Source organism: Megascapheus bottae, chromosome 15, assembly GCF_031878675.1.
Source record: "Megascapheus bottae isolate mThoBot1 chromosome 15, mThoBot2.hap1, whole genome shotgun sequence".
Taxonomy (NCBI): Eukaryota; Metazoa; Chordata; class Mammalia; order Rodentia; family Geomyidae; genus Megascapheus; species Megascapheus bottae.
In genome coordinates, this window is record NC_143523.1 from 36670768 (window position 1) to 36692166 (window position 21399).

The 21399-nt window shown below is 38.8% G+C and overlaps 1 protein-coding gene across 4 annotated transcripts; it reads right to left on the reverse strand.

Annotated features, from left to right (window-relative positions):
* Positions 1-1823: 1823 nt before the first annotated feature.
* Positions 1824-14920, reverse strand: Mrln (myoregulin). 4 transcript variants are annotated; one of them, XM_090346950.1, is made up of 3 exons: positions 14823-14920; positions 3717-3846; positions 1824-2238 (listed from the first exon to the last, which is right to left on the reverse strand). In XM_090346950.1, exon 3 carries the CDS (start codon positions 2218-2220, stop codon positions 2080-2082), a length of 141 nt encoding a protein of 46 aa, XP_090203076.1. In that variant the 5' UTR covers positions 2221-2238; positions 3717-3846; positions 14823-14920; the 3' UTR covers positions 1824-2079. The 4 variants fall into 4 exon arrangements, with proteins under 4 accessions (XP_090203076.1, XP_090203077.1, XP_090203074.1 ...); XM_090346948.1 differs by lacking the exon at positions 3717-3846 and adding an exon at positions 3915-4124 and having other exon boundaries at positions 1826-2238; XM_090346951.1 differs by lacking the exons at positions 3717-3846; positions 14823-14920 and adding an exon at positions 3396-3708 and having other exon boundaries at positions 1825-2238.
* Between the last annotated feature and the right edge of the window lie 6479 nt (positions 14921-21399).

Consider the following 21399-nt stretch of genomic DNA (forward strand, 5'->3'; position numbering starts at 1 on the left):
GATGTCTCAAAGTTCCAATTCCTTTCACGCTTCATTAGGTCTCTTATAAAACCTTGAATTGGTGATTGGGCCAATTCTGAGAAGAAAGTCATCACCCTGAAGGAATTCGAGGTTATTTTTTTAAACATGAATGTCTAATTTAAAAAAAAAGTGTAAAGGACAATAAACTTGGCTTTTCAAAAGCTTAAACAGCAGTTCAATAGTTATATTTTAACAATGACAGAAAGAAAATGAAGAAATTAAGAAAACAAGTTGGAACTAAGAAAGAGGTAAGCTTAGCTTTCCAGTTAAAAGATTTTTAACTGGAATGAGAAAATACCCAGAGAGCAGTACTAAACATAGTGATAAGGACCTGAAAAGCATATTATGCCCAAATAAACTGAAGTTGAGCTTAGCAGATATATTTTATTTTACTAGTGTACTATTATTTATCTTTGAAAAAAATATGGTATTATTGGTTGTGAGGGCTTAAGACCTAGTCTGATACTTTCTAGTTAGGACCTCACCTTTAAGATTGGCATAATTCTCCCAGGACTGACTTTCTTCATTGCTTACAGGATGGAAGGCTGGGGGGCAGGGACATAACAACATATACCTGTCCTGTAGGATTTTTGTAAGCCTTGTGTTAATTATCATAAAGTGAGCATTTAGCTCCAAATAAAAATGAACATAGCAATATCCTATTTTTCAATTTTTTCTTGCATGTTCCTCCTAAGATAAAATTCTCTTATAAAGCTTTCTACTCGTCCCTCTTAAATCTTGATAGGAATAGTTTTCTTACTTTTCCAGGATTAAGAAAAACAGTCTCCCTACCAACTGATTCATAAAAGAAAATGGGTAGCTCACACCTTTAATTAGCTATTTTGGAAGTTAAGATCAGCAGGAATATGGTTGAAGATAGCTGGGGCAGAAAAGTTTAAAACCCTCTTTTTAACTAAGAGTTAGGCCTAGTGATATGGCACCCCTATTACTCTAGCTACAGAGGCAGATCTCACTCAGGTATATACTTGGGGGAAAAAAAATCAAGATACTATCTCAAAATGCCTGCAGAAAACAGACATGGAGATTCAGCTCTACCCCAAAGGCCCTGAGTTCAAACCTCAGTAATATATTTTTTTAAAAAGTGACAGTGAGGACTGGGAGTTTGGCCTACTGATAGAGTGCTTGCCTTGCATGCAAAAAGACCTGGATTCAAGTCCTCAGTACCTGAGTTCAAGCCCCAGGACTGGCAAAACACACACACACACACACACACACACACACACACACACACACACACACACAAACCTATACTTTGGGCCAGGAGTTTTGCCTAGTGGTAGAGTGCTTGCCTAGCATGCACAAAGACCCAGGTTCGATTCCTTGGAACCACATACATAGAAAAAAATCTGGAAGTTGTGCTGTGATTAAGTGGTAGAGTTCTAACCTTGAGAAAGTCCAAGGACAGTGCTCAGGCCCTGAGTTCAAGCCCCACAACTGGCAAAAAAAAAAAAGTGACAGTGAGGAAGAAGGAAGCAAGACAAGGAAGAAAAAAGGAAGGAGAGGGGAAGAGGAGAGAAAAGAAAGAAAAAAGAAAAGTGAACTATACTATATGTAAACATTATGTCTTTAGAAAGTTAAAAATTTATTAAACATTATTAAAAATAGAATGGCTCACTGCACTCACAAACTAAATTGTTAAGTTAAAACCCCTCTGTACAACTACTTAAAGATAATACAAATAAATAGGACAACAAAAATAGAATGGCATGAAAGGACAAAAAAGGCTTTAAAATATCAAATTTATTCTTAATTTTACCTACTAATTTTAACTAACATTGTAAATAAGAACAATGTTTTAAGAATCAAGAATCAAGAAGTTTTATGACTCAGTGGTATAGATTTTTCAGAAAATAAATCCACTTCAATTTATTTGTAAGTCATCCAGTACTAAAGAATACCATGTTATTTCTATTGTAATGTTTTATCGGCTTCTGGAATAAGTTGATGGTGTCAGCAAAGTAAAGTTACTCAACACACATATAAATTTTTATTCACTGGTGTTCAGCTTGAAATGTACATGGGAAGAAAGTCAATTTTCTAAGAAGTTATAACAACGTACATAATAGTCATTAACTCAACAAATAAAACAAACAAAATTTTTAGAAGTCTTCCCACTATTTCATCTTCCAAACTTGGAGTGGTAGTTGTAGAAATTAATATCCAGTTTTTGCCAGTCATATTCAGAACTCTTGTTCCCTGGGGGGATAAAAAAGAGAAAAGTATCATTAGATGAACTTATGTATAGTGTTAGTGCTTTCCAACTCCATGTAGTATCTTCACTTGAAACATGTAATGACAAAGATAAGTTTTCGAGGATTTTTATTTATTTATATTTTGCCAATCCTGGGCTCGAGCTCAGGGCCTGAGCACTGTCCTTGGACTTTTCTCAAGGGCGCTCCACCACTTGAGCCTCAGCACCACTTCTGGCTTTTTTCTTTTTTTTGCCAGTCCTGGGCCTTGAAGTTAAGGCCTGAGCACTGTCCTTGGACTTTCTCAATGGCTAGAGCTCTATCACTTGAGCCTCAGCACCATTTCCAGCTTTTTTTTTTTTTTTTTTTTTTTTTTTTTTTGCCAGTCCTGGGCTTAAACTCAGGGCCTGAGCACTCTCCTTGGACTTTCTCAAGGCTAGAGCTCTACCACTTGAGCCTCAGCACCACTTCCGGCTTTTTTCTATGTATGTGGTACCAAGGAATCGAACCCGGGTCTTCATGCATGCTAGGCAAGCACTTTAACCACTAGGCCAAACTCCCAGCCCTGCTTCTGGCTTTTTTCTATGTATCTGGTACCAAGGAATCGAACCCGGGTCTTTGTGCATGCTAGGCAGGCACTCTAACACTAGACCAAACTCCCGGCCCCCCAAGGAATTCTTACTATTTGTAACCAACAACTGAAATTATTTCTTTCCCATGCATTTTGACCACCTTATGTCATGATTATAGGTTCTTCCTTGTCAAATTTCCGTCCCTTTCTTAAATAAGTTTCTCATCTTTCTAAAAGAAATAACAAGAAAATTTTGTAGTGATCATTATCTTCTTATATTAGTCATGGATTGGTTATGACGTGGCTGTAGTTCTTTATCATTTTAACCATTGCATTGGTATAGATGATGCTCTCTTTCCTCGAAACCATGCAATTGCTGTTCAGGAAATGAGAACTTGAAGACATGGAGAAAGGTAGAAAATGACAGGTTTTTTTTTTTTGTTTGTTTGTTTTTTTTTTTTAAGGTTTTCTTTATTTCTGGATCTGATCTTTTGTCCAGAACTGGTCCCATATTATTGTGTCACCTATGAAGATATCAAACATCTAATTTCTTCAACATCTCTGTGTTTCAGAAATAGTTTTATTTTTAATACCTAGAATTTTGAAAAGGTATCCATGCATGGTCTGCTTTCCATACTGTCCTAGCATTTCACACGTCTATTAGGGTGGGCTTGTGGGAGTTGAAAATCCTTCATCACCTCTTTTCAGAGAATGCAGAAACAAGAAACCATTTACACATCCTCAGACTAAAAATGTGTTTAGGAATGTATGCCTTTAAAAAAAGAGGAAGATAAGGTGAGACAGAGAGAGGAGACAGGAAGAGGCAGAGGGGGGAGAGACAGAAACAGGGAGAGAGAACTAGGGAGAAAAAGACAAGAGAGAGATAGGAGATGGAAGAAGACAGGGAGAAATACTCAGATGAATCCTAGGCAGATGCTGCTGTCTTCTCCCATTTTGAGGACATTCCTTTCTTCTGTAGTTTCCGCCTTTGACTTTGGTATCTTCAGCGGGTGTTCTTTTGGTTATCTTCTCTCTCCAAAAGCACTGAGGTCAGAAGTGAGAGAGGAGCAGAAAACTAGTAGAGACTGACTGGAGAAAAACCCCTTTCTCACCTGAATGAATTTCAGGTAGTGGTAGGTAACACAGATCCTCTTTATTTGCGGGGGGGGGGAGAGAGTTTCTTTCTTTCTTTCTTTCTTTCTTTCTTTCTTTCTTTCTTTCTTTCTTTCTTTCTTTCTTTCTTTCTTTCTTTCTTTTTCCTCCTCTGCTCTTGCTAGACCAAAGTGCATTCAGCACAGGTGGTGTCTTAGCAACCGCAGTTCCTGTGTGAAAGCACATTAGGAGGTTTAATTGAACTGAAATTGGGAGTGGGGGGTAGGGAGTGCAGGAAGCCTGCACGGGGAGACTCTAAAATTACTTTCCAAAGAACACAGAGAAAGATGTTGAGGAGTGTGTGGGCTTTGGAAATTAAGACATTTTAGGTTCATTTTAATACAGAATTGTATAGCTGAAATAAAATAGTTAACAGAAAGATTCAGTGAACTCTAAGACTTCCTAGCAGAATAATCATTTGCCATACTTAAAAAAACCTCCCTAAAAAATGATGTCAAATAAAAGCTGCAATAACTGCATGACAATAACAACAACAACATAAACCTTCTCTATGTTTGAGATTGTATGTCAATTTTTCCCTGGCTTTTACAAATTAGAAAATAGAAGAGTTGATTTATAACCTAAGCCAGGATATAATATATCCTTTAACCATGTGCCTTCGATGTTAACCTTATACCATATATATAATAATGGTAATTGTGCTCCAAGATATTTCTTATACTTGTTGTTGTGCTTTTTGTTTTGTTGTTATTGTTGCTATTTCCTTGCTCTGATCTCTAATTCTTTTCCTCTAGTTAGCTTTGCTTGTTTTGTTTGAAAAATGAGCTATTTATCTCTTTGGGATCAAATTACTTCAGTTTTCTAACATTTTCAGACTTTTGGAAACTTTGCATATGTAGAAAAACTTATCTTAGGGATGGGCTCCAAATTTAACCACAAAATTCTTTAATTTACTTATTACTTCTTTTTTTTTTTGAGGCAAAGTCTCATTAAGCATCCCAGGCTAGCCTTTACCTTACCATTCTCTAGCCTTGGTCTCATAAGTGCTGGAATTACAAACATATGCCACCACACTTGGCCACAAATTCATTTATGTTTCAATATATACCCTTTATAAGTATAGTCTAAAGATAACTTTTTTTGATTGTGACCTATCCCATGAAGCTAAGTGTAGAATTTCCAGTTGTGATGTCTTGTTGGTGCTCAGAATGTTTCAGAGTTTGGAGCAATTTGTACTTGAGGGTTTTGGATTAAGATTGCTCCATCTACGTATTTTCTATGTACAAAAGTAGGCAACTCATAAGTGAATAAGTGGAAGGCAGAGGTGAGAAATGACAAGCTTCCTAACAGTTTTACAAAGTAAGGGCGTACCCATGGAAATGGCAATTTGATTCACAATATCTTTCATTACCAAAAAACTACAAAAACAATAAGGAGACTGTCCAGTTAAACCATGTTTTAGCCATAACTTGAGTCTCCTTTATTCATCTAAATGATGGCTATTACAAATATAAAAGCATGACTTGAAAATGATCCTTCAATAATTATGAGGTGAGTGAGCTGATATAGTTGTAATCTCATCATTCATGAGGCCGAAGCAGGAAGATAGTGAGTTTTTAGATTTACATCATTGGACGAATACAAATTCGTACTGTAGTTAGCATGCACATATCTTATTAAGCATGAAAATTTTGAAAATTGCCAGATGCCAGTGGCTCATGCTTACAATTCTAGCTACTCAGGAAGTTGAGATCTAAGGACATCAGTTTAAAGCTGGAGAAGGAAAAACTGTAACCCCCCCCCTCAGAAGTGGAGGTATAGCTTACAATGGCTTGTGCAGATAAATCCAACCAACAGCACACACACACACACACACACACACACACACACACACACACACACACACACAGAAAATGATAAACATTACAGTACTTTGATTACATTCTACTGTATTAATTTACATTATTTCTTACTCAGGTAGAATCTAAATTATCAAGTGTTTTCCCTCCTCTTTGAGATTTAATAAACATTTGAAAGGAAGTTATATAAGTAGCATCAGTTTTCAAAACAAATACCCCAAAACATCATAGCGTTGTTTTGCTTTTGGCAGTGTCAGGGGTTGAATTCAGGTTCTAGTGCTTGCTAGGCAGACCCTCCACCACTTAGGTATGCCTACAGCTTTCTGGCTTTGTTTTGTTTTGTTTTTTACTAAATAAAACATACACTGAAACCACACATAAATTTCAGACAAGTTGAAACAATTTAAAAAGTATGCTAGACGTTATTGAATGTGTAAAAATCACAACCTTCTATTTCCAATATTACATCATTTGGGGCCAAGTATGTTTCAGACTGAAAAGTCAAGCACCTACAAATAATTTCCCTTCCCATTTCAATCCACCTACCTGCTGTTATCCATTTTCAGAAGACACTGGAGTCAGTATATTATTTTATAAAATGTTCTACTGAAAGCGGAATAGATCATCCTGGTTTTCTTCTAGCTTTTAAAACATTTTTCTTTTGAATACATCAAGATGAGTCTCCAAATAATCTAACAACAACGGATGTGTTCATTACTTATTTGGCACTTGAGTAGTGCCATCTTATGAAGTTGGTTAGATAGAAAATAGTAGTTTTTCTAGGAGCTGGTTTCATTATATTCACGTTCCACTCTGTCATGGACATGCATGCCTTTTTTGGGGGAAACCTCTATTATCTGATTTTTATGTTTTTTTTTATTAAAGAATTTATTAACATTGATTTTTACATCATATTTTAAATGACAAGTTTAACAAACGTGTTCAAGAAGGGAATCTCTATTTGCAATCACTGGGACTTAGTATTTAGAACTTAATCAAAATTAGGCTAAGGCTTTGTATGTCATAGAAACATATTAATTTATGAAATAAAACATTATGTCTATGTTTGTTTTAAATAAATATTTTTTTCCAGTCCTGGGCTTGACCTTGGACTTGAACTTTCTCAAGGCTAGAGCTCTACCACTTGAGCCTCAGCACCATTTCTGGCTTTTATTCTATGTATGTGCTGCCAAGGAATTGAACCCCGGTCTTCAAACATGCTAGGCAAGCACTCTACCACTAGGCCAAACTCCCGGTTCTGTTTTTTTTTTTTTTTTAAGGAGAGTTTGTATCTGGGCAAGGTGGCTCAAGGTCTGTAATCCTAGCTACTCAAGAGGTTGAGATCTGAGGATCACAGTTCAAAGCCAGCATAGGCACTGAAATCCATAAGACTCTTTTCTCCAATTAATCACTAGAAAACCAAAAGTGGAAATGTGGTTCCAGGGGTAGGGCCCATAGCCTTGAACTGAAGAGCTCAGAGACAATGCCCAGGCCCAGAGGTAGAGCAGTATGCCCTTGAGCTGAAGAGCTCAGGGACAGCACCCCGGCCCAGAGTTCAAGCCCCACGACTGACCAAAAAAAAAAGTTTGTATCATAAATCCTGATTCCCAGCATCAAAAACATTATGTATTCTCCAGCTGGCTTGATCCTGTGGCAAAACAAACAACAACAAAACATCTATTATTAAAACCTTATTCCTAGTTTATCAGCCCCTTTCAACCTTTTCTATTTCCCTTGAGTAGGTGTGGCCTTTTGGTTGAGGCAAAGAACAGAACATACTTTGTAAAATCTCTTTTGCAATCAGAAGAAAAACACTTTTCCTTGGATCCAAGTCTTAAACATATGATTCACATTTCAAAAATATTTTGACAAGAATGGTCTAATCCTACTCTATCAATATGTAACTATGACGATATAATAATATTCACAGAAGCAGAGACACATGCTGAAAAGTAAGACAAATGAAATCTGTCCATTTCCCCTTAACAGTCCATCTAAGAAAGTTATGAAACTATTGTTTCTTGAGGGACAGGTGTGTGCTGGGCCTTAATAACTGGGAGTGTAAGGGCCCAGAGTAGCCCAAGCCTGTCATTATTGAGTGTGGGAGCCCAAACACTTCTCTCAGTTTCACTGATTTATTAATGTTTTCAAATAAGAAGTTACTTTTGAAAAGATCTTTATTACAGTGGAAATCAACTCTACTAGAAGGGAAATCGCTACATATTCATTAGTAGCCTCTCTCGATCAGTCCTGGCTCCTTTCCATTAAGGAAAGGTTGTTGAACAACCTTGTTTGCTGAAGAATGAGTTGGATGGTCTCACTGGGCCTCACATCCCTGAGTTTGCTGGAGTTCAGGATAACGATGAGTTGTTATTTTACTCATGTCAAAACAATCTGCCCTCTGTCAGTGGGACATTTCCCAGACTACAACTATACACTTACTGTGTAGCAATGAGATTAGCTGAAAGTAGTGTTTTAATAGCTTTTATTTTTTTACTGTCTTACTCTGTACTCTTTTTCTGAAGTTCTTTTTTTTTAATTTTTAAATTAACATACATTTATTAAGATAAGGGGATTTCATTGTCATCTTCCCACACATGCACATACAGTGTATGTAGAACAACTTCCATCATTATTATTTTGTCTTTTGAAACACAGGCTGAACATGATCATGTGAGCATCCTGCCTTGGTCTCCTGAGTGCTGAGACTACATCCTATGCCACCACACCTGGTTCTTTCTATTTATATTTTGTTTCTGGCCACTATTCACCTTGTACATGGCAAGTTTCTCCCCTTAATCCTCTGAACATTAGCAAGACATAAGACAATTTCTTCAAGAACATGATAGTTGAGAAAGGGTTCTAGAAACAGATGAACAAGGTTCAAATCTCAGGTCTCCATTTACCAGGAGACCTTTGGCAGGTTAAATTATCTGTGTGCCTTGGTTAGAACTTCTATAAATTGAGAGTGATAATAGTTTCTATTTCATAACAATGTGAGAATTGAATGAGTTAATACTTGTGCCTAGAGAGTAATATGAAATAAGTAATGAGAACTCTTATTTAGTTGCAGTCTAGAATACTACCCATTGACTTTACCCTATAAGTGAATCAATCTCAGTTTCCTTAGCTATCAAAATACGCAAAAGTGTCAAACTCTTACTCATCTTTTGAGACTGCAATGTCCTCTTGTGGTCCATTCTGACATTCCCTGGCAGAACTTATTCCCCTCTTGTCTGTAGCGTGTTGTTAGCCACTGTACTGTACCATGGCTGCTTACCTGAATAGTTTCTGTGTTCCTAGAAGATGGGAGTTCTTATCTATACTAAGATCCCAGTGTCTCTTGGTCTCTGACACTAAGTATTTCTCAACAAGCATTTGCTTATGAGCTGCACTTAATGTGGAGTGTTTTCTTGGAAAACTGAAAGCTCATTTTGTTCAGACATAAAAAAAATAACACACAAAGATTTTTTTCCCAGAAAACAATGTTAAAAATGAAACCCATAGTTTGAAGGCTTTCTGATTAGTCTCAGTTTGGAAAATGTCTTCCTTTTTCCATAAAGATCATATTCAATTAAATTGTCCTTTAAAACTTGATAAATCACCAAGTACCAGTGGCTCAAACCTATAATCCTACTCAGGAGGCTGAGATGTGAAGATAATGGTTCCAAGCCAGCCCAGGCAGAAATGTCCCCATGAGACGTTTACCTCCCACTAACCACCAGAACACTGGAAGTAGAACTATGGCTCAAAGTGGTAGAGCGTCAGCCTTGAGCAAAATTGCTCAGGGACAGAACCCAGGCCCTCAGCTCAAGACCCACCACCAACACAAATTTTTTTTCTATTTGAGAAATCATATGAAAATGGTATCTTGTTGCTTTTTTCTTTTTTATTTGTAATTGAGAACTAAGCTAAGTTGTTGGAAGACAACAAAAATATCAACATTTAGCCTTCTATTGAGATGGCTACTATTCTGTGGCATGATAGAAATTTGCTCCCCAATCTATGCACTCAAATTCAATGCATTCCATAGTTAATTGAAAAGTCATGATTTTTACTGGTAAATAATTTTATTTATGTCCTCCAGGTTTCTGAAAATTAGGTTCAAGTTACACTTTTTGAATGAATTAAGGACCCATTAAAGCCTATCCAATGCTGAATTAGATCACAAATAAAATTTAACACATAGCTAATGAATTATCATTAACATGAATCTAGTACTAGAGAAAGTTTGTATGAGAATAAAGACATGGTGTGTGACTTTTGAATGACTGCAGCCTGGTGGTCATAACTTGTTTCTTGATGAAGACTTGAATTTGAGGTGAGTTTTCCCTTCTTGATACGAAAAACAGTAGTATTGGGTGGTATTAACTATTAAAAGAAAGTTGACGCCAGAAATGATACCTGATCTTTTATGAACTTTTCATTTGACAAATAAGGCCCAGAGAAGTACAAGACTTGTGTGAGGTCACCGTTATTGTCTTATTGTCTGGTATTTGTGACAGGTTAGATTTCTGTGCTTCACAAGACTTCACAATTTGAAAAGATGTTACCTTCATCACTTCTTGATATCTTAAATTCAGGTAAATAGAAGATAAGAATGAAGCAAAACACAAGAGAGATCTGAAATATCTGGCAGGTGAGGATCACAGTGTGAACTTGACAAAGTAAACTGCCGTGGAAAACATATGTTTGGTCATAAACATTCAGTTCGCAATACAGAGAGCATGTTGGAGGTAGAGCTGATAGAATGGCCTTTGGGTCTTGGCTCAGACACTCTTAGCACTGTATCCCTGGACAAAACATTAATCCTGGATGCTGTTTCATGTTAGTAATACCTGTCCTGCAGAAGTCTGAGAAGATGTAATTCCTAACAAACTAGAGCTCTAGCACCCACTTTGATCTATTAGATAGATAGAATATTAATACCACAGCTCTCTTAGTTGGAAAGACCAAAGTCCAAAGAAGTGAAGTAATCTATTTAGGGTTGCATAATTAGCAAGAAGTGACCAGGGATTGGCATGGAGATCTGTCTGGCTTCAAAACCCATAGCCTCGCCTTTACCACATAGCAAAACTGGAAAAAATGGAAGCCAAGAGCCCGGCATACCCTTTGGTACTCAGTGGTGATTAGACGAAGCTGAATCAGAAAGTGGGCCCCTTCCCTGTAGCACAACTATGATACCAAGGGAAGGAGTGACATAGATGGCTGAGTAACAACGAATGATTGTTCAGAGATGGCAAGTCTTGGGACATGAATATGTGAGAGCTGGCTTGACTGGTAGGTAGCAATAGGGTAGGGCCTTCCCAATCTGCAGGCTTCACAGGGGAGGTATGGTCTTAGACTTTTCAGAATCCAGCATCTCTCATCTCACACATTTCCCATGGGAACATCAGTTTGAGTTTTCCCAACACACTAATGACCATGCCTCAAATTAGTTTCAAGTGAAAAACTTATGACTTCAAATGAACTACTTTTCTCCACATGAATAAAATGTTCTCTTAGCCATCTACTAACAGCTCTTCGAAAGGGTGAGATTTCCCAGCTGCCATATTCCTACCCCAAACAGATTGTGCATTGACCCTAAGATGCCTACATCATACACTTGATGTTAGGAAATATTCTTGAAAGAAAATAATCAAAAAAGTTATTCACTTTCTGCCTGCCAAGTTTCCAAGACCTCTCTATGAATCATAGCAGGAGTGTACTTACAAGGACAGATGACATGTACAGAGGCCTGGCTGGGGACGAACTACACCAGACTTCCTGAGAGAGTGTCATCGAGGTGATGGCATCCAACAGTTATCCTTTAGATATTATGGACAAACAAAAAATGGGAAAGAGGTGGGGAATGTGGCCTAGTGGTAATGTAATTGCCTAGCATGCAGGAGGCCCTGCACTATATACACAGTGAAAGCAAGAAGTGGTGCTGTGGATCAAGTGGTAGAGTGCTAGCCTTGAGAAAGGTCAAGGACAATGCCCAGACCCTGAGTTCAAGCCCTAGTACTGACAAAAAAAAGTGGGGGGAGATGGGCTCAATTTGTGGGGGAGATGATATCTATAGAACTCAACCACCGACATAAATGCCACCCCTGGACTGACTGTAGTTAAAAAATATGAAAGTGGAGAATCTCTGGGCTTATATGTGTTCTCAAAACCACTTGGTACAGGATGCCATTGGTTCACATCTGTAATCTTAGCTATTCAGGAGACTGATATCTGAGTCTCGGTTAGAAGACAGCTTGGACAGAAAAATCCAAGAGACTCTTATCTCCAATTAACCCAAAAGAAGCCAGAAATGGTCTGGGAGTTTGGCCGAGTGGTAGAGTGCTTGCCTAGCATGCATGACGACCCAGGTTCTATTCCTCAGTACCACATATGAAGACAAAAGCTGGAAGTGGTGCTGAGGCTCAAGTGGTAGCCTTGAGTGGTAGCCTTGAGCTCTAGCCTTGAAAAAGTCCAAGGACAATGCTCAGGCCCTGAGTTCAAGCCCAGGACTAGCAAAAACATTTTTTTTTTTAAAAAAAAGAAGCCAGAAACGAAACTATGGCTCAAGTGGTAGAATACCAGCTTTGAGAGAAAAAAAGTAAAGGAATAGCACTCAACCCTAAGTTCAAACCCATATACTGGTACAAAAAAAGAGCATTTAATATTTTTGTTTTTGTTCTATTTTGGTCATGGGCTTGAAATCAGGGCCTAGGTGCCTGTTCCCTGAGTCTTTCTGCTCAAGGCTAACACTCTATGACTTGGAACCATACGTCCACTTCTGGTTTTCTGGTGGTTAATTGGAGAAAAGAGTCTCACAGACTTTCCAGCTTAGGCTAGCTTCAAACCATGGTCCTCAGATCTCAGGCTCCTGAGTAGCTATGACTACAAGCATGAATCACCAGCCCATGGCTTGGGATAATTCATTAACTGTATAACTAGCCTACACCACATGCTTCTCTGCAGAAATTCACTGCTGATATTTTTTGAGTGTTTTAAGTTATAGATGTCATTTGCAAAACCAATGGAATGGTCTTGGTGGCAAGTTTAGTTGAGAAAGTCACTGGCTAAGTTGGAGAGCTCAATTAAATCAAAGACCTCCTATAGAAGAAAATTGACAGCACCAACCATGAGTGCAAGATAAGAGCATGATCAATAATCATTTCTTCTGTGTGTGACATTTGGTGCTGACACATGGCCATGCTTAGGAGGAGCCCTGAGGAGCACTGAATCACCACCAATCCTGTTCTGACTATTACCCAGAGTTACTCATCTAATGATTGCTTTCTCCTACCACATTAAAAGTTTATGGGTCTCTTTACTAGCCTAACTCTGTGTCCTGTGCACATTAGAAATTAAATACAGCTTTGCAGAGGGAAACGCAAATCTCATTCTGTCTTCTGAGTCACAGAGTAACACCATGGGAAACAGGCATCTTCAGACACAGCCATCCTTGTGCTGCTATCTGGACTCAAGAAACAGAATCACATGTAGGAAAGAAGGAATTAGTCCTCTGGAAATCCAGAAGCACCTACCCAAAAGAGAAATGATAGACATTGTTGTAACAGGGCAGGTCAGTTTATAAAAATCATACTTATGTTTGAAATTCATTTTGGACTCCCCTGTCACCACTGATTCCTGTCCTAAATGATTACATGCAATCTTCCAGCTCACCCGTCAGAGACATGCTTGCAGCTTACACCGTTCTAAAAATGAAGATATGAAAAGCTGTGAATGCTGGACTGGGAGCATGGTCTAGTGGTAAAGTGCTCACTTAACATTCAGGAAGCCCTGGGTTCGAGTCCTTAGTACCACATTCACAGAAAAGGCCAGAATTGGTGCTGTGGATCAAGGGATAGAACTGTAGCCTTGACAAAGTTCAAGGACAGTGCCCAGGCCCTGAGTTCAAACCCCAGGACCAGCATAAAAAAAAAAAAAGAAAACAACAACAAATGCTAATAGTGTCATCTAATTTTCCATCAAAGACCACATTGAAGACTCTGGATTTAAAACTGAAATAAGTAAAAGATGATTAAGGATTTTTAATGAACAATATCAGAACAGTTGTTACTATATTACTATACCTGACTGCTTATGAACATTATTAGCAAACTTCACAACCTGTAAAGCAAGTTATGATTCCCACTTTACTCTTCCGCCCTCCCTATTTCCCTCCTTCCCTCCCTCTCCTTTTCTCTCCAGGCCTGGACTTTGAACTCAGGGCCTGGACTCTGTCCCTGAGTCTCTCTATACTCAAGGCCTGAGTTCTACCACTTGAGCCACAGAATCACTCCCAGTTTTTTTCTGAGCCACAGCATCACTTCCAGTTTTTTCTGTTTCTGTGGTATTGAGGAATCAAATCCAGGGCTTCATGAATGCTAGGCAAGCACTCTAAGCCACATTCCCAGCCCAAGAATAACTGAGTTCTGAATAAGACCACACAACTTGCAAGTGGTCCAAACCAGGGCTCCCTACTGGATCCTCTCTACTGCTTCCCATTTCATTGCAGTGCCTCTATGACACATTTTATATAGTAGCCTTATGTACGTACTCAGGAACTGAATATATGTAACCCACTCAGAAACGTGTACCAGTCTATGAATAAAGATCTTAAAGAAGGATCAACATGCCAGCTTTCAGCTCAGTTCCCGAGGACCAAGGAAAATATTTGCCTTTCTGCATTGTATGCTTATACTTTTCCAGACAGAATTTTCAGTGACCTACTTTGTAGAACTTTCAGAAGCAACCATTATAAAGAAAGCTACAAAGACAAAGCAGTTACACACAGTATTATGAATCCCTTGCCTCTCCTGCAGACATGTAGCAAGAAACAGAAGGAAGAAGATTCTAGCTTATGTGTCTCTTTTGTAATCAAGTCTTAGAATACTAAGAGAGATGTTGACATGCAGGGATGGAATAGGCTTTGTGAGTCTTAGCAAGAATTTTATATCATTATATCCCCATTCTACCAGAGAAAAAGAAGAGGTACACTAAGCTCTATCCTCTACAAAGGCATTCAAATACTACTTTATTAGTTAAAAAAATAAAATAAAGACCACTTACTGTTCAGGGATTCAGTAATCAAAGTCCAAATTCAAGAGGATGATCTCTCTTATGAAAAACACCATATGCTTTTAGTTGATCAGGAGCTCATTGGGCTGTTATTAATAACTGGCTTAGAGCTTTATGAAGAAACATGAGCCAGAATGTCACAGGAGAAGGCAAGTGGAAGGAATTGGCAGACACAGGTGGAATAAATTGTAACAAAAATATACTTACCCAGGAGCTCAAGCCATGAAGAGGAGATCCTCATGAAGCCTTAAGAGTTAAGAATTATGAATATACCACCAAAAGGATTATACTATGATTTATTTAATGTTATCTTAGCCTTTGCTGTGCTGGATGCCTTTTCTGGGGATATCTGAATATCTTTTTAAATTTAGACGCTTAATCTTAATTTGGTTCACCTGTTTTTCAGATATAGCAAAGAAATGGATTTTAAAATGTACGTTATTGGGGCTATAAGCATAGCCTACTGGTAGAGTGTTTGCCTACCACTAGTGCATGCACGTAGCCCTGGGTTCGATTCCTGGGTACCACATATGCAGAAAAAGCCATATGTGGTGGTATGGCTCAAGTGACAGAGTGTTATCCTTGAGCAAAAAGTGTCCAAGGACAGTGCTCGGGCTCTGACAAAGCCCCAGGACTGGCAAAAAAAAAAAGTACATTATTAATTTTCTTAAGTATGTTTACAAGTGAGCAGAATATCAGTTTTCCTCCTTTCATGACACCCAAAATATTTTCTAGAAAGTTGTGGCATTTACAGAGGTGAAGGAGTAGATCTTTGAATGGTATTGTATATAAATAAGGTCCTATGGAGTTGATGTGGTAAGAAAGAGGGTGTAATTACAACCTGGCATCTGATGCGGTGTGTGGTGACTCTCTTCTTTTTAAAAGCTGTATTTCAGAAATTCCCAGACCTCACCTTCACTACCCTCATAACAGGCACTCCTTTGTTCAGACTTTGAACCTAAATTCTTTTAAATACTGGCATTGTTTTGGGTATTGAAAGCGATGATTAGACAAAGGTTACTAAAATTTTTAAGGTAATATGTGTGTGTGTGTGTGTGTGTGTGTGTGTACAGAGGGAGAAGTATTTGTTAAATTGCTCAAGGTTCCAGTTGTCTATTATACTAAATCAGGCCTGAGAACTGTTCCTTTTGTTTCAAGCTAAATCCTTTTTTCAATTCAACACTGTAGTAAGTAGAAGTGAGCACATGACACTAAGCCACAAAGAGTAAGTGTTAACTTTGTTAAGAAGAAAATGAGCTGGACACTGGTGGCTCCCACCTATAAATCTAACTACTCATAAGGCTGATATATGAATCACCATAGACAGCTGGGGCAGACAAATGGGAGAGATTCTTATCTCCAATTTACCAGCAAAAAGCTGGAAGTGAAAGAGGACAAATAATAAATCAGTAACCATTAGCTGAATAAACACAGAGAAGGTAGAAGATATAGGTCTTCAGGTTTTTTTTTTAATTTTTAATTGATTAATTAATTAATTAATTAATTATTTTGCCAGTCCCGGGCATGAGCTCAGGGCCTGAGCACTGTTCTTGGACTTTCTCAAGGCTAGAGTTCTACCACTTAAGCCACAGCACCATTTCCGCCCTTTTTCTGTGTTTGTGATACGGAGGAATTGAACCCGGGTCTTCATGCATGCTAGGCAAGTACTCTACCTTTAAACCAAACTCCTGGCCCCGTGATTTTTTTTAATTTTATGTTTTATACTCTAATCAATTTGTGTAGTTTGAATGTCCACTAGATATATGTATATGTGTGTGCTGATTAATGATGAGGGTATATGTTTAGAAGTAAGTCATCGGATGATTCAGCTGCACAACCTTAGATGCTAGAGGTCAGTCTTTCAACCACATGTTCTTGAGATGGGTGAGGAAACCTCATCTGTTAATTCAATTTTGTTGCCAGCGGCAAATCTCATACTTTAATTTACAAAATTTCCTAAAGGATTATTTAAAAATGTTTCATTGAATATCAAAAATGCAAAAAAATGGCAAGAACTTTAAATATTTCAATACTTTATAGTTTTACATATTTTACAAATATTTTCAGACATTTTCCCCAGTATCATTTAAAGTAATCATTTCTTTTTGTTATGTGGCAAAACTGAGCTTGGCATCAACTGGCTGAATGAAAGAATTAAACGTCATAAGAAAATTAAATGTACACTCAAGCAATGAAATGTAAAGATGAACACACTCTCTTCTTGTGAGTCCACTGCTCCTTGGAAGGAAGAGCTAGACTTGAGGTTTGGCATATCCTGGGACAATAATGTTAGGGTTGGAAAAACCCATGGGACAAAAGCTTTGTTTGAGGAAGGGCAACTGGCTTGTTGCAGGAAGTCACTTGGCAGTATCCAACTGAAGGACTGCCCTTCAGCAATAATATTTTTCAGGAAACTAACTTCCTGGTTTTTTTTTTTTTTTGGAGGGGGGAGGTAGTACTGAGGGTTGAACTGAAGGCCTTGTACTTGCTGAGCAGGCTCTCTACCACTTGAGCCATACCCCAGCCCTAACTTCCTGTCCTTAATCAGACCAGTATTTTTTTTTTAAAAGATAATTGCCAAAAGTGGGAAAAGGGGAGGAAGTGACAAAAACACTAATCTAAAGTTTTGCCAATTCCCACACTTGTTATATTTTAGATATGGTTTGTTTTCTGCCTGAGCACATACCTGGATGGCCATCTGTTTATTTTAGGTTTACCATCATTGTCGGAATGACAGGCAGAGAACAGTTGGCTTTGGTTTAAGTAGGGGGTTTTTCATGAACTTTTCTGTCCATAATGGCCTTAAACCACAATCCTTTCTATTTCAGCATCCCAAGCAGCTAGGATGATAAGCATGAGCCACCAGTATCTTTCTACAGACAATGAATTATTAATAAACTAATACGCTATACAGAAGATAATGTAAAACTCAGAAAATGTCTTTTTTGTCTCTTTCGCTTTCTCTCTCTCTCTCTCTCTCTCTCTCTCTCTCTCTCTCTCTCTCACACACACACACACACACACACACACACACACACACACACAGAATCTTACCATGTAGTCCAAGCTGGCTTGGAACTCACATTCCATCTGCCTCAAGCCTCTAAGAAGTGAAATTGTAAATGTAATCCCAATCAAGACTCAGAAAAAACAATCTTGAAAAGTACTATTACATAACTTAACTGAAGCATTCACACAACAATACTGTCAGGAACACTAAAAACCATTTAGAGAATACCATTACTGTCCTTTTATGTGCATTTTAAGATAATGGACTTTGAAAAACCAAAAGAAGATAATGACAAGCTAAGTTTTTAAAAATAATCATTAATAAATATTGTGACAATCTTGGAGCTGGAAAACTATTGAATATAGAAATATATAGCTATTCTTTTACATCAAGAACTTAACAGTTCTACTCCTTATTCTGAAAGAGCATCACATATAATAAGAAGACATTTACCTTCACACAATTCGATGAGGACTCCTGAGATATGCAAATTTACCCAATCCTTCTAGGATCCCAGAGTTCCATAAGGTCAATCCCAAATAGCAACATCACACTGTGATGAAAAAAATTAGAAACCTGGGAGAACATTGTAAGCAGTAACCTTCCCCAAGAACAGTGGGCCTTCTTACCCAGTGTCTGACATACTATCTATGGAAATGTTCAGGTGGGAATAAAAGGGAAATCCTTACTAGAGTATCAGCCATTCTGTTCCAGTTAGCCAGAGCCCACAACTTACAAACCAGTAAAATCAGAACTCCTTTGGACAACTTCTTGCCATATTTCTCATTGTAGAGAATGGCATATAAAAGACTTCTGCTTTCTTGCAAGCATTCCAACTTTTTCTGTTGGTCTCTTAGCATTGTCTTGCCCAAGACTTGTTTTTTTCATCCTTAAGATCTCTTGATTGTGATCCTCCATTTCTGAGCACTTTCCCATGGCAATCTTAAACATATTACATTAGTGAATTTTTCACTGCTAGGGCAAATACACAGAAGAAAAAAAAAAGGGCGAGGTAGGGGATTATTCTGATTCATACTTTCACAGAGCTTCTTCCAGGCTTACTTGGTTCATGTCTCAACACGCATGACGATGCAAAGCATCATGGTGGCATGGGTGGTGGGGAATGGGAGGGAGACAGCCGGAGAAATGGGAAAAAGGAAAGGTGGGAGCAGATGGGGTAGGAAGACAAAGGAGAAAAGAGAGACATGAAGAGAGGAGAAAAGAGGAGAGCATAGAGAAAAGGAGTGGGAAAGATGGGAAGGGAGAGGAGAGAAACACTTGGAAGAGTATCACTTTCAGTGTCCCATCTCCAGTAACTTACTTCCTGAGCTAAGTTACCATCTCCCAAAGTTTCTACCACTTCCTGAAATAGCATCAGCAATTGGGGACCATATGTTCAACACATGATCCATGACACACATGAAAAATAGAGGAGTGTCATGAATTCTCAGGTTCAGCCATAGATATACTGCCTATCTTGCTTGCTCTATGCCCACACCCACTTTTCCATCCTTCCCAATGTTTTTTGAAGCAAATCCACAATATCATAACATTGCCTCTGCAAATATTTATGAATGTCTAAAGGATATTAAGTATATTTAAGGATATTATTTTTACTAAACAGATAAGACATAAGTGGAATGCATTTTATCCATCAATAAAACGTAGGGAAGGTAACATGGGAAGAGCAGACATATTTAGGAGGATCTGTCAATTGGGTAAGAGTTAATTTACCTCAGGTCCATCAGCTGGGTAAGAGTTAATCTACCAGAGATGTGAATCTTTGGCCACATGAGTTTGCCTTTTTTAAAATCCATACTCTGCCACTTGTCAAATCCTATTCTCTCCCTGATGGCTCTGCTGAATAAACCCTTGACCTCATGAATACAAAGAAAGCAATTTGCATGGACACAAGCCCAAAGCCATCTGGGAAGGTATTACCATCAACCCAGAATCTTTCCCAGATGTAGACTGGCAACTGCCCCAATAGCTTCAGTCCAGGTTCCTGATATTTCTCTTGGATCTAGGGACTGGGTTCTCAAGGAAATAGTCATTTCCTGGGATGAAAACCCATATCCTAACTGGAAATGAAACTAACACTAATCCCTTAAGAATTGACTATTCAGAGAGTATGTCATCAACTTCTCCTCTAGCCTAGAAACCCTTTATCAGGCAGATGCTGAATTGAGCAGACTAGCTTGTTTCTGAGAGCATATTTCTCCTGCAAAAAGACAACACAAAGACAACTCGAGTACTTCTCCAAACAAGGTATACAGCCTTCCCTTACTCTCCAATCAGAACTGGATCATAGTCCCTCTTTGTTTCTATTTCCCCAATAGCTTCTGAGACATTTTGTGGCTGCGGCTACTGCCCGAAATTCCTTAAATCTGTTAGGCCTGAATCACAATGGATACTCCCACTTTATACCCACATCCCCCCCCCCCCCATTAAGTGGCTAAAGTTTACATGTGTTGTACTCATACTGTTCGGCCTTGCTACTTACTGAGTGCTTCTAGGCAAGTTAAACTTTGTGATACCCAGTTCACAGGTGGATAAGACAAAGAGAAATGAGATGGGGGACAGCCTAGTCTAGACTGTCTAACAAGGACAGCTGACAGCTGAGAGATAAAGGATCACCCAGTGGAACACTCACTTCCCCATCTAATGTCCCTGCTTGCTTTAGTAGAAGACTTAGCCACCCCCTGCCTAAAGATGGGGATGATAAAGACAGAAGACAAGGATAGGGGAGGGTGGAGAACAGTGCAAAAACCATGCATGGGGCTGGGAATGTGGCTCCATGGTAGAGTGCTTGCCTAGCATGCATGAAGGCCTGGGTTGGATTCCCCAGTACCACATACATGGGTGCGGGGGTGGGGGGGTAGGGGGAAAGCTGGAAGTGGCACTGTGGCCTAAGTGGTAGAACGTTAGCCTTGCGCACAGAAAGCTCAGGGACATTGCCTAAGCCCTGAGTTCCAAGCCCCAGGACTGGAAACAGAAACAAAAAAACATGCTGCCTGAGAAACACACATGCTCAAGCTCCTGAGAGAGTTGTGCCCAAGTCTAGGCAAGAATGTTGCACTTGGCATCTAAGACCCTTCATACCAGATCAACTGTCATATATTTCTAGGACTGTCCCAAGACAATCTCCTCAAGACTGCTTGTTCTCCACCTCAACAAAATCCATGCTTGCTCTAAGCCTGCAGCTGTGCTTAGGGTTTAAGCTTCCCTCAAATAAACCATTTTGCTGGCTATGAACCCATGTACTTTCAAGGGGCCTTCAAGCACCAGAGGCCTGTGATAAAGGAGACTTCCACTGACCTTCTCTGGTTCAGAAGACTACATCAAGACTCAGGAGAGCCAAGTGCTTCATTACCAGGACACAGACTGTTAAAAGAGTTATGAACAAGCGGGATGCCAATGGCTCACACCTGTAAACCTAACTACTTAGGAGTCTGAAATATGAAGAGTGTCCTTGACACTCTTATCTCCAGTTAACTTCCAAAAAGCCAGAAGTAGAGCTGTGGCTCAAGTAGTAGAATACCAGACTTGAAGGAAAAA

Bases quoted from the DNA above. Each gene is read 5' to 3' on its own strand.
- Mrln (XM_090346948.1), bottom strand. From the start codon at position 4,091: ATGCACTTTGGTCTAGCAAGAGCAGAGGAGGAAAAAGAAAGAAAGAAA. The intron at 2,239-3,914 runs GTGAGAAAGGGG...TTATCCCCCCAG, and splicing joins ACTACCTGAAATTCATTCAG to GGAACAAGAGTTCTGAATAT.